Source organism: Suillus discolor, assembly GCF_016758755.1.
Source record: "Suillus discolor strain FC423 chromosome Unknown F5147scaffold_27, whole genome shotgun sequence".
In the NCBI taxonomy this organism is placed as follows: Eukaryota; Fungi; Basidiomycota; class Agaricomycetes; order Boletales; family Suillaceae; genus Suillus; species Suillus discolor.
In genome coordinates this window covers 539,459-554,673 of record NW_024541274.1, presented here as the reverse complement: position 1 = coordinate 554,673, position 15,215 = coordinate 539,459, and the positions used below count along the sequence as shown (strand labels likewise).

The window sequence follows — 15,215 nt, the reverse complement described above, 5'->3', positions numbered from 1 at the left end:
CTGTGGGAGTTATCCACAAGAGGAGAAGGAGACAACACACCAGCTGTGACACCTTCGAGCCTTCAGCGTCGACAACCATCGTGTCCCTCTTGGTTCTCATATTGTGTAGAATTCAAATAACGTCAGCGGTCAGTGCACTCCAGTGTCTGTTGCACTATTTTTCCGTATATCACTATCATGGATTTAATCTTGGCCAATTCCTTCCCTTCCCTCATGAAAGTATAGACTTGCAAGACCTTCGACAGCAGACTGGAAACAGAGACATCGCGGTGACATGCACCAAACTTGTTTTGTGCATGGTCATGGCTACTTTTGAGCTTTGACGTTCTCTACTATACTTTACGAAATTACTAAGAATTTTCTATAACACATTATGATTTGATTTGAGTAATTTTCAGACATAACAAACCCATAATACTACATAATAATTCAATTAACACTTATCCAATTTAAAGATAAGTTCCAAACATACCACAACACATTATTCAGCATTCTCTCACAATCTTATGATTGTTTTTTTACAATTCTTCACATTTTTTCTGTATGTTCTGAAACATATTTATGGTAGCATTCCAACATGTCAACAGTTCATGTGTGATCAATGGCTTAGTCAGATGAAATGGATTAGTAAGATGAGATGGATTAGTCAGGAAACTGAAGGGAGAAAATTAATAGATGGGAATATTTGAGAAGTGAACAAGTCATCATGGGACATTTCAACTATGACTCAGTATGAGTCATTATGAGTCATTTTTCCATCTGAGTCACTATGAGTCATCTTTAATATGACTCAGTATGAGTCAGGATGAGTCATATTCCCTTAATTAAATAGTTATACAGCCACATTTAGAGTAGTATATAAGGGGCCCAGTTTCCCCTCTGAATAATGACAATCTCCCTTTTGAAATAAGCTTCCTTTGAGAGGACAGACATCCCCCTTTTAGAGAGAGGGAGGAGGATTTGAGTATCTTCCTGAATTTCTCACCCTACATTTGTGTGAACATCTGAGTGAATATTAATTTATTCCCTCCATTCTTTTGCCATCATTTCCCACAACATACTGATCTTCTGAGGCCTACCTTGAGCCAATCCTTGAATTACACTAGCTGGTACACGGTTATCAGTCATCTAGTTGTAGTTTCATCACATTCTCTTTACAAACACAGGATACCTTTTCTGTGGGGAGAATTTACGTATCTTTAACAATTAGGAGGACGACAAATAAGACTAGCACTTTATTCAACAATATTAAGAGCTTGGCTGCTTTAAGACTACATCAAGAGGGTGTACTCTGTTCTGATTCTGTGTCATACTCATCATGAGTGCCTGAGCAGCAGAGAAGTTAGGTTCGAAGCCACGTATTTTGGTTGATTCGATTGTGTTAGAGGCTTAGTTTGATCTCCTCTAATTTTTGAGAATAGGGAGCGTTTTACAAGATATTACTCTGATTCGTTGTGTACTGTTGTGATCCATATATTCATCTTCATATTGCACACCTTTGCAATCCTCTTCTAGTAGCATCGTAGTACTGCATCAAGCCAGTTATTGATTCGGCTACACCATTTACGATCCTTATCTTTAGCGTTCTAAGCACTGCATCAAGCCAGTTAACGGTCACTGTCTCAAACCACCTAAAGTCATTAGAAGTTGTTTAGATTGACCCAGCTATTTATGCCTCCTCCCACGAACGACCACGTTATCAACCGTTTGTATTTGTCTGAACCATTGACCATGGAGGATAGTGAGAACTGGTGATTTTATTGCCAATCACATCCTAGTAAGACAGTGGTCTTTCTGATTGAAAAATTAGAATCATCTGTCACATTCTGATTAGCTTGTGGAGCATAAGGATGTGGAAGCAAGCACACCTCTGACACCCAAGTAAAGATTCACAATGCCACCTTCGCTTGTTGCATCCACAAGTAAGGCTGCCTTGACAAGCTTCAGGTCAAGTGCTTCAGACTGATGACAGAACTTAGTATATTATCCAGTAGAGATAAGAATGTTTTGAACTAGAATAATACAACTTACCTTTGCAGTGCCTGAGTTGAAAGACTGGCCAAGATTTAGTTCGGGAGTGAGAACGGTGGGTGGTGGAGGATCCTGCAGCAGTTAGATCACACATGGAACACACCAAGAGGTGCACATACCTGGGTTTTTTGAGCAGGTGAGAGTTCATGTGCACTGGAACTTGCAGGTGCGGGTTCAGGGCTTTGGGGCTGTCGAGCACTTGGAGTGGAGCCGACTAGGGAACTGCATGGGTACAGGTATACCCGTGCAGGTGTGGGGTACGGGTATGTGTGTGGTATGGGTACAGGTCGGATATTATGATACCTGCACCCCTACCCATACCTGTGTGCCAGGTTTTCATGTGCTTTAGCACATTTTGGTCACTCTCAACATCAGCATTGTTTGTACACACTTGTATCTGCTTGTCCACTCCACATTCACTCATACTCATTCTCACTTGTTTCAATTGCTTGTCTCAACTCATTTGCACTTGTCTGCATTCATTTCAACTTGTTTGTGCTTGTTTCAACTCATTCACACTGGTGTTGACCCATTTGCACTTGTTTGCACTTGTATTGACTCATTGTCGCTCATCATCCAATGCCACCACTCATTCCATACGTTGCGCTGCTTGCGCATGTAGACTCAACTCTGGATGGGGGACTAATATGTTTGTTGGACAAGGTGTGTGTTTTTTTTTCCAACATCATGCATGCAGCTCACTTGACAGGTACAGTCATATACAGTAAAATAAACTAAAAGATGGACAGCACACGAGCCAACCATGACACGTCGTTCCCATTCTCTGTTTGGATGTACTCGCACTCGATGTCCTCTCCTCTGGCTCTATCCTTTGGCCAGTTGCTGTGTCTCTCCCTCGGCTCTTGTCCCTTCAGCGGTCTCTCCTTTGGATTCGTTGGATCCCAACATCCACTCCTCCTTCTTGACACCTGTGCCATCCACATATGTTTGAGTCACATCAGCATTCACTGACGTGTGCTGGACATATGTGCTAAGCACTGGCGGCTGACCCGCAGGTTTACCCTCACAGGGTTGTTGATACCCGGAAGGAAAACCTGTACACATACCCATATCTGCACTGCAGGTACGGTGTAGAGACTCATGCCTCTCCTTGTGCAATATTGCAGTTTTCACCAAGGAGTATACAGCACAAACTTGTAGCATCACTCTGTATGCTTCCTACAGCTATTCCTACATGAGGCGCAGCTTTCCCGCGCATCGCACAATGTGCGCGCAACTTCCCGCGCTTCACGATGTATATGCGCGCGCGCTTTCCCACGCTTGAGCGCCCTATAGCGCCAGCCATCCAGAAGCATCCATCCACTGTCCACCAAGTTCCCTAGTGCGTATATTTCCATTTCTCACATTTGCATATTGTTCCATCTTTATTTTTATCATGGACCCTTACTTACATATATCTTTACATACCTTACTCGGTAGTGCTTCGGCTCCGCATGACAGCGCTTAGGCGCCATACTTAAGCGCCAGCAGTACGTACTATTACCAACTTACTCACCCACCAAAATGACAGAGGACTGAACCAGAACAATACCCATTTACTACCCAGCAGAGCATAGTTGAAATCTATTCCTTGGCACCTCACATATAACATCTCTCAGCTTGCATCTCTCACCTCTTGTCTAGTGTCTAATCATCACTTAAGCAAACTCACTCTTACTCTCTCTTGTTTCCGCATACATGCGCGTGCATTCCCGTGCCTCGCACTTTCCTGCGCTTCGCATTCGCCAACCAGTAGCGCCTTCGGTGCCTACTACTAGATCCTTGCTGCACTCGCTTCCCCTTTAGGGTCGAATGCACTTGTCATCTCAAGTATAGCAGACTAGGCAACGCGCGACCTTACAACATTTATAGATACAGTCAGGAGCATTGTTCATGCCTCGCTGTATCATTGAACCTTCAATGGGTATATCTTCGGGTATGGGTATGGGTCCAACTGCGCACACCCGGGGTATATCCGTGCAGTTCCCTAGAGCCGACCACTAGATATATAAGTGTGATGTTCAATACCTCACTTTCACTAGGGTCCATCTCCTCTGTCGAATGATGTTCTGAACAATGCAGCTTCAGCTTCAACCCCCAGCACTTCTTCCAGGTGGGATTGATGGTCATTGAATAGGTTTGAAAGGATGACATATGAGTTTGAGAAGGTCTCTAAGACGAGAAAGGCAGTAGACTGCATGGAGTGTCAATAGGTGGCTGGCAGAACAGCATATCAATGACACACATGATCCGAAGTGGCTTGAGACTCAATGTGATTGATGGAGATATCAATTAGCAAAAATGGAAAGAAGATTTGATAGACACACATACAGTACCCGAACCCAAACTGTCGGGCATGTGCAGTTCTAGGACTTACAAAGTGATGTCGGAACCCGCAGACATTGGTTGGATGTCACATGTAGAGCATAGCAGGCACCATGACACATTGACGGTAGTTAGAAGATAACTTGAAGATCAAAAAAGGACTTAGTGTGTGAAAATAATGTTGGGATTGTCCAAGTCAGTCACAGTGCAGAGGGTCTGCATCGCAGGCGTGCTATGGACCCTACGTAGATGTTCAATGAGGCGAGACATGATGTTGTGGATGATCACGGGTTATCCAGAGGGTCCTGGGAGGCGCTGCACGAGCATCCTGGAGGAAGCAAGAACATTTAGGTATGTGCTATATTTAGTGCTGCCGCAGTCCGGTTCAGTTCAGTTCTTGAGGGTGTTTTGTCAAACCTCAAACTGAACCTTGGGTCCAGTTCAGGCAAGGAGGGCAAACACTGGACCAGACCCTTGCGAACACATTCACAAGTGTTTGGTTCAAGTTCAGAACGTGTTTGAACCCCCAAACGCATATAAATTCTTGCACTGATGACGGGTGCTTGAATGAGTTTAGGGCAAGCGGGACTCAATGCGAGCCTCCCAGCGAGACCGGAACAGCAAGAAGACATGCGAGCAGGAGAACACAAGTGCGAGCTGTCAAACCTGGTGAGCCACAGATTTTGAGGACTGCGGATAATATATTCAAAGCACGAGCACATTCCATTTGAAATGGACCATGGACAGATGGTGGAACCAATAGAGATGGTCAATCAATAGCATCGTTCAGCCAGACAGCCATAAATTCAGGATCAGTGCTAAATATGTTGGAAGTACGCTCAGTGTTGTGAATCAACGACTGTATTGATTCTAATCTACCTGTTGGAAGTATGCTAAGGTAGCCAAATATTAGTACAAGCTACGTGCAAGAAAAACAGAGACGCATACCTCAGTGTTGTGAATCAATGACTGAGGTATCCAAACGATGACAGAGCAAAGTACTTATGTTGAAACAAAATAACGGAGATTGAATACAAAGTGGTGAGGTTGTGCCGAACGTCCAAATGACTATGTTAATCTGCCCCAATGGGCACCAATATCCCAAGTTGGATTCTTCCAAGAACGATTCTCCAACATACCGCATGGTACTCCGGACCGGTTTTCCAACACACCCCCTCAACCCGCCACAAGTGATAATCTGGCACGATGGGTGGCAAACGTGCGACGCGGAAGAGCCTTGGTGAATATGTTGGCGCTATTGCGATGAGTGGATACCCATATGGGTAAGAAAGTGCCGGCCTCGATGTGACCTCTGATGAAATGATACTGCAAGTCGATGTGTTTCATACAAGTGTGATTGGCGGCCTCTTCGGACAATGCGATGGCACCGGTGTTGTTGGCATAGAGGTTGAGAGGGAGGGTAAGTGTAATCTTTACGCATGCACAGAAGGACTTGATCCATAGTCCATCCTGAATGGCGCCCGTTAGTGCCATGTACTCTGATTCTACTGACGACAACACCTGAGTTGTTTGCTTCTTCGACACATGCAAGATGGGACCACCATAGAAGTACCAGACATAGCCGGTGATGGATATGCGGTCTTCTGGAGATGTGGCCCAGTCAGCGTCACTGAACCCGTGGACGGTGGTAGCAGCATTCGGGCCTCCATAGTGCACATGGTAAGAGAGTGTGCCAGCAAGGTAGCGAAGAACACGCTTTGCTGCAGCGTAGTGATGAGGTTCAGGATTGGCATTGTGCTGGGAGAGTTTCATGATGGCAAGAGCAACATCGGGATGTGTGTACATTGCGAGGTAAAGAAGCTCCCCGATGAGCTTGCGATATTCTGTTTTGAGGTTGCTGATGTCTGGGTGCATGTCTGTGTCATGTCCGAAGGGGAAAGATGGATCCATCGGAAGAGAAACTGGGTTGCACTCACGGAGGCCGTGCTCTTTGAGAAGGTACACTATATAATCCTGCTGGTGCATCCAGAGCTCGTGAGTGACATGGGAACAGACGTATTGGACGCCCAAATGTTTGGTGACTGGACCCAGGTCTGTGATTCCAAAACATTTAGTGATGCGACCCTTGACCCAGTCAAGGAACTTTCGGCTGTTGCTGCCTGCTAGGCCGTCATCAACATGCCATGTGATGATGCAGATCACATGCACCCCCTCATTGGTGACGTGATGATAAATGAAGACAGTGTAGTCAGCCTCACAATGAGTGAATCCCAGGTGAACGAGGACTGTGCGCAACAGTTCGTACCAGTTGTATGCGGCTTGCTTCAGCCCGTAGAGTGAGGACAGCAGATGACACACCAAACTCCTTCCGTCTTGGCCCAGACGCTCGAAACCTGGCGGTTGACGCATGTAGATGTCCTCACGCAACTTCCTCCACAGAAAGGCCCGTCTCGCATCGAAACTGTCGAGTTCCCAGTCATTGGTGGCAGCGTAAGCTGAGAGAAGGCAAATGGATGATGGTCTTGCTACAGGAGCAAAGGTTTTGCCGAAGTCGATCCCTGGTACCTGTGAGAAGCCTTGCGCTACAAGATGTGCCTTATGCACAGACCCCCCCTTTTCATCCTCTTTGAACTCCAGTACCCATCTGCAACCTATTGCCCTCCTTCCTTCCGGTAACTCTACCAACTCATAAACCTTCATTTCCGACATTAAATTGATCTCCTTTTGCATCGCTGCCAGCCAATGATCACGGTCAGAGCGCTGCATCGCCTCATCGAATGTAGCGGGTGGGATTCCCATGTTGTAACCTGAGGTGAGAGGATTCCATCGAGCATCACTGCTGAATGGTAATGCAAGCGAATTCGGTCGCGATTAAGTTGGCAAGTGTGTGGGGATATCCAACTTCTTCCTCGTCTGGAACGATGGCAGTCAGAGTCTAGGTTAGTGACATCGTGACTGGGTGAAGCAGGCGCCGCATTCACCCCCTCAGGTGGCACCCCCTGAATGCGCGCCTGACGCAACTCCCATTGATGCGCGAGATGTTCGCGATTGGACGTAATCTGATCCTGGAAGAGCTGCCCACGTTCAGTGGGCAAACGTGAACGACCAGAACAATGAGCTTCTACCGGTGGAATGGGTGGGAGAGTCAAGGGAGGCGCAGCAGAGGACATGGGAAGGGAACGAGGTGCTGCAGCCTCATCTTCGGAATCATTGTCAGTGGTAGGGAACGCACGACCCAAGAAAGTCTCGTCAAAAATTATGTCACAAGAATTGAAGAACGTGCCAGTCTCTTTGTCCCTGCAGCGCCAAGCCTTTCCATCTGGAGCGTAGCCCATGAAGTAAGCTTCACGTGATTTAGGACCTAACTTTACTTGAAGTTTGGTTGGGATGCGAGCAAAGCAGCGGGCGCCAAAGACGTGGAGGTGAGTGAGGTCTGGCTGAACGTTGTGAAGCATTTCGTAAGGAGTCTTGCCAGCAGGCAAGGAGCGTGACTCTGTGCGATTAAACAAGTAGGCTGCAGTGAGGGCAGCTTCCCCCCAAAGATTACGCAGGAGGTGCGCATAATTAAGCATGGCATACATGTGACCCTCAATAGTTCGAATCACACGCTCAGCCTTCCCATTCTGTTGGTGTGAGTAAGGTGCGGAGAGCTGATGCTCGATCCCAGCCTTCACAAGTTCGGTGGTGAATGCCTCACTCAGAAACTCGCCTCCGTTATCAGAACGAAAGGCAACAACCCGCAGACCAGAGCGAGTCTCCCATCATGCATGAACGGTGCGCCAGGTGTCCAAGGCTTGGTCCTTGGTGGCCAAGAGTTGAAGGTTGAGGATGCCTGTGTGATCGTCGAGAAAAATGATGAAGTACCATTTGTGATGAGGAGTCTCAACAGGAAGAGGGCCACAGTTGTCTGAATGGATAAGCTCAAGGAAGCGAGAAGCAGGTGGAGACTCGGATGTGGGATGAGGTTGTCGTGGGTGCTTGCTGATGATGCAGGATTCACATTGGGACATTTCTTCATTTGAGTCCAGAGAGAACCCCTGAGCGACATGAGGAAGACGGCGCACTGACTCACCTCCTGTGTGACCCATGCAAGCATGCCAGATGTCATAGGTCAGAGGAGTGCGGGCAAATGCAGAGACCTCTTGAACAAGAGGTACTGGCTGATCGGGAGGGATGAATTCGAGGTCCACGTAAAAGAGTCGTCCAGACATAGGTAGCGCACTGAGGGATTCTCCTTGATATATGAGCTCGCACCGAGTGGGTTCTCCACAAAAGTTGCACTCCCACCCTTTTGCTAACATCCATCCGATGGAGAGCAGGTTTAACATAGCTCCAGGCACATGAAGACAGTTGGAGAGTCACATGCAATGACGAGCACCACCAATTTTGAGCCATGCGACACAGTCACCATGGCCCGAGGTGGGGAGAGACCCATGATTCGCAGTCTTGACGATGACTGGATCCTGAGTTGAGTAGGTTCAGAACATGGCATGATCACTGATGAGCGTGCTAGTGGTCCCCAAGTCAAGAATGGTGGACAATGTGTGAGCATGAGCTGAGATGTCGCTGATGACAGAAGGATCATTAGGAAGTTCCTCAATGCTTGCACATGAGAGGTCGCATCGATGATTGGCTGTTGATTCAGCACTGTGCATAACGAGTGCAGCAATGGGCATCGGTGGCTGATTGATTGAGGATGAAGATGAAGTGGGTGCGCTCACACTTGCAGCAACCACTGCCGTCTCCTTCTTCTTTTTCTGCCATGGTGCTTGCCCCGCCATCCCTCCGCCCTCCTTGAAACAATGCTCCTTGTCGTGGTCTCCGCGCCTGCAACCAGTCATCAGGCAGAACACACCCTGGGGGTTGTTTCTGTGCTTCCTGAGCCCAGTGATGGGATTGACGTTGGAACTGGAGGTGGTGGTGACGGTATTAGCATATTCGGACCCAGGACCTGGTGTAGCAGTGGGCTGAACATTGAGCATGCGGGTGGCTTCTGAGGCAATACATGACGTGCAACTGTCGAAGGTGATGCTATTCATTTGAAATGAGTCCAAGATCAGAGCTCCACTGCTGAGTGAAGAGCTAACTACGGTTGCAGAGAAACTGTCATGCATACATTGCTCTAACTGTGTATGGAATAGTTGCCATGCGGGAGATGAGGGTAAGCCCGTTAACAGAATGAAGACAGCCTCCTCGTCGGAGTATGCAGTGCCCATACCAATGAGCCGATCACGATAGCTAGTGTGCAAACCAACATAGTTGTTGGTGTCGTTAGCGTCCTTCATGTGAAGCGCCTGTATGCACCTGCGAATCATGAATTGAGAGCTGACATCGTTGTGATGAAAATGGTCCCTGAGGATCTTCCAAGCCTCGTGCGATGTGATTGCAGTGTTGCGAGGGATGAGGAGATGGATACTGGGTGCGAGCTTACAGAGAATGATAGTCTTTGCCTTGGAATCGTTAATGAGCCATGTGCGTATGGCTGCCTTCTTGGCGTCAGTCAGTGACACTGGAATGGCTGCAACAGGTAGCAATGAGGCTGTTCCAAGGATGTCATTCGGATCTACCATTTCAGGTAACATGACACCAGAGGTCATCATTGATGAGGACGAGCTGCACCTGCGTCTCCCAGGGAATGTAATTGTCTGCACCGTTTAACTCTGGGATGTGATCGTACTTTCCCATCTTGGGAAACATGCGTCAGAGGAGCTTGTGATAAGGTTAAACATTTGAGTCGTTCAACAAGAGGAATTTCCAATTTCCGTGTTCAATTTGGAACACCAGGGCTCATGACCTGTTGGAAGTATGCTCAGTGTTGTGAATCAACGACTGTATTGATTCTAATCTACCTGTTGGAAGTATGCTAAGGTAGCCAAATATTAGTACAAGCTACGTGCAAGAAACACAGAGACGCATACCTCAGTGTTGTGAATCAATGACTGAGGTATCCAAACGACGACAGAGCAAAGTACTTATGTTGAAACAAAATAACGGAGATTGAATATGAAGTGGCGAGGTTGCGCCGAACGTCCAAATGACTATGTTAATCTGCCCCAATGGGCACCAATATCCCAAGTTGGATTCTTCCAAGAACGATTCTCCAACATACCAGCATGGTACTCCGGACCAGGTTCTCCAACAAAATATACATAGGAAGGGAATCATAGAATTGAATGGTACACTCAATATTGCCACAATAAAATCATCATTACATGGAGCTGGAGGGATTGATGTGAGCAACTGTGAGGACAGATGGTAAAGATTGAAAACTCACGCATCTCAGCAACTCAACCAGCGCATCCCATGTGCCATGCAGCTTAATCAAGCGGTACTTCGATGCAATGGAGATGCAGGGCTCTGTGGACTCGGGGGATGACAGCACTTTCATAAGCCGCACAGTGTTATCCAATGAATCAGACACAATGCAAGTACCATCTGGTGAGAACAAGACTGACAGGACTGAAGGAGAGGTAGGAGATATGTATGGGGTGCTGCTAGGAAATTATGCAAATAGATTATAGCATAAGTCTGGACAGTTAAGACTACAATACACGCACCCCTGCAGCTTAGAGAAAGATGCAGTCCCTCCAAAGTCCACCTTAGTGATGTTCCGGCCCGGCTTTGGCTCAAAGCCCCAGCTTCAGCTCGGCCTATGGGGGCTTAGGCTCACCAGAATTCAAGCCTAGGCCGTGAGCCCAAGCCAGCCAAAAGCCAGGGCTTGAGCCAGACCAGGCCACGGCTCGAGTACATGAAAAGATGAAATATAAGATCAGCAAGTAGTACAACAAAATGTCTAGTATACTATCTCAAAGTCAGACAACTCGTTATCAGCATCATCATCACCTGAAATCAAGGTGTCCCAACTGTCCTCCTCATTGGCGGCATCATCTCCGTCAGCTTCCAAGTCCAACTCTGAGTCGTTACATTCCTCTGACTCCACGAGAGAGGACAGTTCGGGCGCCCGAAAAAGAAGGTCATGTTGTATCGCACATTTGACACATTGCAGAGCTTCAACAATGTCTCCCTTAAGTCAGTTCTGTCGTTTACTGATGGTGATGCTACCTTGAGAAAATGCACGCTCACTCGAGACCGATGATGACATGATGGACAGATAGTCTCGTGCAAGCGAGGCCCATACTGGATACCTTGGTGCATTTATCTTGAGCAAAATTGAAGTTAGTACATATTGTCCAAGTGAGCCGCAATAAGTAGTACGTACCCCCCACCATTGAATGGAAGATGTGCCCACGGGTAGGGCTGCCTCAACAGTCTTCAGATAGGTTGTAAACTCGGCCCTCCATGGCTGTAACGGATCACTGATAGAAGTAGGGGTGGGGATCATAGGAAAGTCATCCTCTGAATCACTGATGACCTCTTGGATGAGTGACTTGAGACCACCTGCCTTGCTTTCTTCAATGCCGCAGGCTGCGATGACGACAATGATGTAGCTTCTTTGTTTAGCTCAGAATAACGAGCTTTGAACTGGTGGTGGAATCAGACATAGTATCATACACAGTAAAGAAAGGTTGACTCACTACTTCCTCTGCAGTGCTAAGCACGTCCTCATGTAAATGTTCTGGCCAGTGCTGCTTAAAGTACGCCATTTTCCCTACTGGATCGAGTACTACATTTACAAGCATTAGAGCGATTATTGAATACTAAATGATAATGTACAAATTGCCATTATATATGCAGGTGACTGCGTGGTCTTCTCATAATAATTGTCGATCTTGGCAGCTGCAGCTTGAAGGGATGTCACAAACCATGCATACTTTGGCCTTTCAGCACACGAGGACCAAGCCCTGTGGAGTGTTTCGAGTGCCGGGATTGCAAGATGTAGAGTGGAGCCATGTTCAGATGAGAACACTTGTTGTGCTACATCAGTGTACTAAAAAATTAATACATGTAAGCAGCAAGTACATATAAATTAGAAACACTCATACTGAAAGAAGATCGGCGAATTTGCCAACACGCGTCCATTCACTGGCGGAGAGTTGAAGAAAGTCGATCTTGGCACGCTTTGCTAAGTCACGCTCCTGACGACCTATCTCGTATACAAAAGTATCAATGTGCTATAGCGAATAATAAGCTTGGATAAGTAGAAGGACACTAATAAAGAATGAGAATGTGCACCTCCTTGTTTCTCTCAGCACGATTAAGCATGATATACGTCGAGGACCACCGAACTTTCATGTCAATCAACAGCTGGGTTGGTTAAGACACTCCCACTTTGATCTGCACACTCCGGTACATTTCCTTGCACTTGGCAGATGCCCGTTCCTGCAAGACATCAATATACAGATTGTATGATAGTAACAAACATACCTTGACGCAGATGCTACGAACCAGACCAATTTCATCTCGAGTGATCAGTTCATGACTTCTTGGTTCATGCGGGTTGTAATACTGTGCTTTGCTGTACATGCCGATCAAGCTCTGGGTTGCAAGGTTGATGATGTGAGCCAAACAGCTAGACAAGTAATGAATGATAAGTGAATTTGGATGATGGTAGAACTTACTTGATTTTGCGCTGCCGCCAGGGAAACACTTCATTATATTTAGCCTCGTATAGGCGTGCAAATTCTTGTAGTGTCGTTCCATTGTTTGCGGCATTGTCACAGGTGACATGCCCAAGCTGAGTTGTAGTATATGAGCACTGTAGTACATTGTAGACCGAACTTACCTTGCATGTAATCCCAACACGATCCAGGATTTTGAACAAGGCACCACCAAGCTGCTTGCTGCTATGTGCGTTGTTCACTTTGGTGAATCCAAGGAGGGCGCTTTCGATGTCCCATTGCATGGGGACCTTCTCTTCAATCCAATGGCCCGTGACAGCGAAATAACCATCAACATTTTCTGCCTGCCACGCATCGCAGGTGGTATTGACTTTCCCCTTGACAGCAGCACTCTATGAAGCCCAATGAGACGCAGCAAGTCAATAGACAGAATGTTACTCACATTCAGCGTGTTCCTTAGCATTGTAAGGTGGTCCTTGAACATTCTCATGATTTCCGCACGAGTACCCTTCCTACCTGGAATCTTGACTCCATTGGTTGCGCAAGAAGCAATATCGATCATCTCTTAAAATTTTGGGTGTTTGAGTGCTTGTATGGGCTATAAAAATAAGATGTCAGTCGTGGTTTTGAGTTGAGGAAGACAAACATACTTGATCAGTTGCCACGAGCCATTCAACAGCCGCTTGCCTAAACAACTTGCTGGAATATGGTACGACTCGTTCAGCAACCTTGCATTCAGTGAGATGAGCATTAATGCTCTGCTGCGCAGCATTCTCCTTGCGAGCTTTCACATCGCCAGGCAACATAGACTCGAATGAATGTTGCTTTGCCCATTTGCAATACTTTCCAGCAAAATGGGCCTCAGCATGGCGACGAAGGGTGGTGACTTCATTGACGAGGATGCATTCTTTCCTACCAACATGTAAGTGAGTGTGTGAGATAGTACAAAAAGTAGACTTACAGGCAAACATTGCACTTTCGGTGCTTCCTGATTTTGCCATTGGTGCCCATGTGCTCAAACGTCACTCCAAAGAATGCATCAACATTGGCAGTTTTGCTTTCCCGAGATGATCCTTGGTCCATGACGGAGACATCGATATCCACAGGAACTCCATCTCCATCAAGCAACTCCGGGGACTTCTCTGGAGCCTTGCGTTTCTTTCTAGGTTTGTATGAGCATTCTCACGCTCTTCATCAACAGATTCAACTTCAAAGGCGTCGTCAAGATGCGGGTGTTTGTTGGATGATGGAAGAGCGGAGGGTGGGGGAAGTGCTGACTCAGGTTGAGCAGGTGTCAAGGGTGGAATTTGTGCTGATGGTATGGGCACAGTGGGTGCAGGAACCTCTAATGCACGCTTGGCTGCCTCGGCAGCGTGGAATTCATTGATAGCTCGGGTTTGGGATGGAAGAGTGGCCTTCTCCAAGTGTTGGAGAAGGGCAGCAGTGGGTTTAGTCCTGCGTATGGGGCGAGGACGCACAAAAGATTCATCTTCGCTGTCTGTGTGGATTGTACTAGTCATTATGGGCCACTAGGTAGATATCATACACGTACCACATATATGTACTGCAAGGTAATATTGCAAAGGTGCATGAATTACTGAAAGCAACACACGGCGCACACGATGATTGCTTATCACCGGAGAAAGTATCAGCGAGCCTTCAAACATAAATGACATGACAACATATGGCAACTCACTATGATTTCTCTGACATATTGTATGGTATGATGGAGAAAGAAGCTGCAATGAGATGCCGAAGCACAAATTCCAGGAACTTTGCGCTCACCTGTGGGAAAGTTGCCTGGCGCAAACAAGTATGAGCTCACGCCCGTTGTGCCTTCAGCACAAATCGAAGGAGCGCGTAGCGCTCCTTCAGGGGAGGAAAATGAGTGTTGTTCCTTTGTCACAGGACGCCAAGGAGGGCTACGCCCTCCTTTGGCTTCCTGGCCTCAGGCTGCATCCTAATAAATTGTGCATTTTGAATAAGATCACGCCTTGATAGTGGATTTCAAAAAGAGGTACATTTATGAGCAGCATTTCAAGAAAACTAAAAGTACATAGTACATAAGATCAGTCAGTTCTATATATATATAAGTACATCAATCATTGATACGATCTGTGAGTCCTCTAAGCACTTCTGTATATACTACATTGGTTGTATTTGAGCCTTCTTCATGCTCCGGAAAGATAGCAAACACTCTGTCTGGGTGGGTGCAGCGAGATAAAGCCACATAGAGTTGTCCATGGCTGAAGACAGGAGTCCGCAAATTAAGGCCAACCCACTTGACGCTTTGACCTTGCGCCTTGTTGATTGTCATAGCAAATGCAAGATGAACAGGAAACTGGCGACGCTTGAGAGGGATTGGGTTCTCTTCAGAAC

At 46.8% G+C, this 15,215-nt stretch overlaps 1 protein-coding gene across 1 annotated transcript; it reads right to left on the bottom strand.

Annotated features, from left to right (window-relative positions):
- Positions 1-1,774: 1,774 nt before the first annotated feature.
- F5147DRAFT_652882 (uncharacterized protein) lies at positions 1,775-3,606 on the bottom strand (the record flags this gene model as incomplete). Its single annotated transcript, XM_041433688.1, has 10 exons — positions 1,775-1,794; positions 1,869-1,962; positions 2,032-2,103; positions 2,151-2,253; positions 2,274-2,352; positions 2,786-2,960; positions 3,042-3,109; positions 3,187-3,370; positions 3,444-3,507; positions 3,548-3,606. 10 exons carry the CDS (start codon positions 3,604-3,606, stop codon positions 1,775-1,777), a joined length of 918 nt encoding a protein of 305 aa, XP_041292978.1.
- Between the last annotated feature and the right edge of the window lie 11,609 nt (positions 3,607-15,215).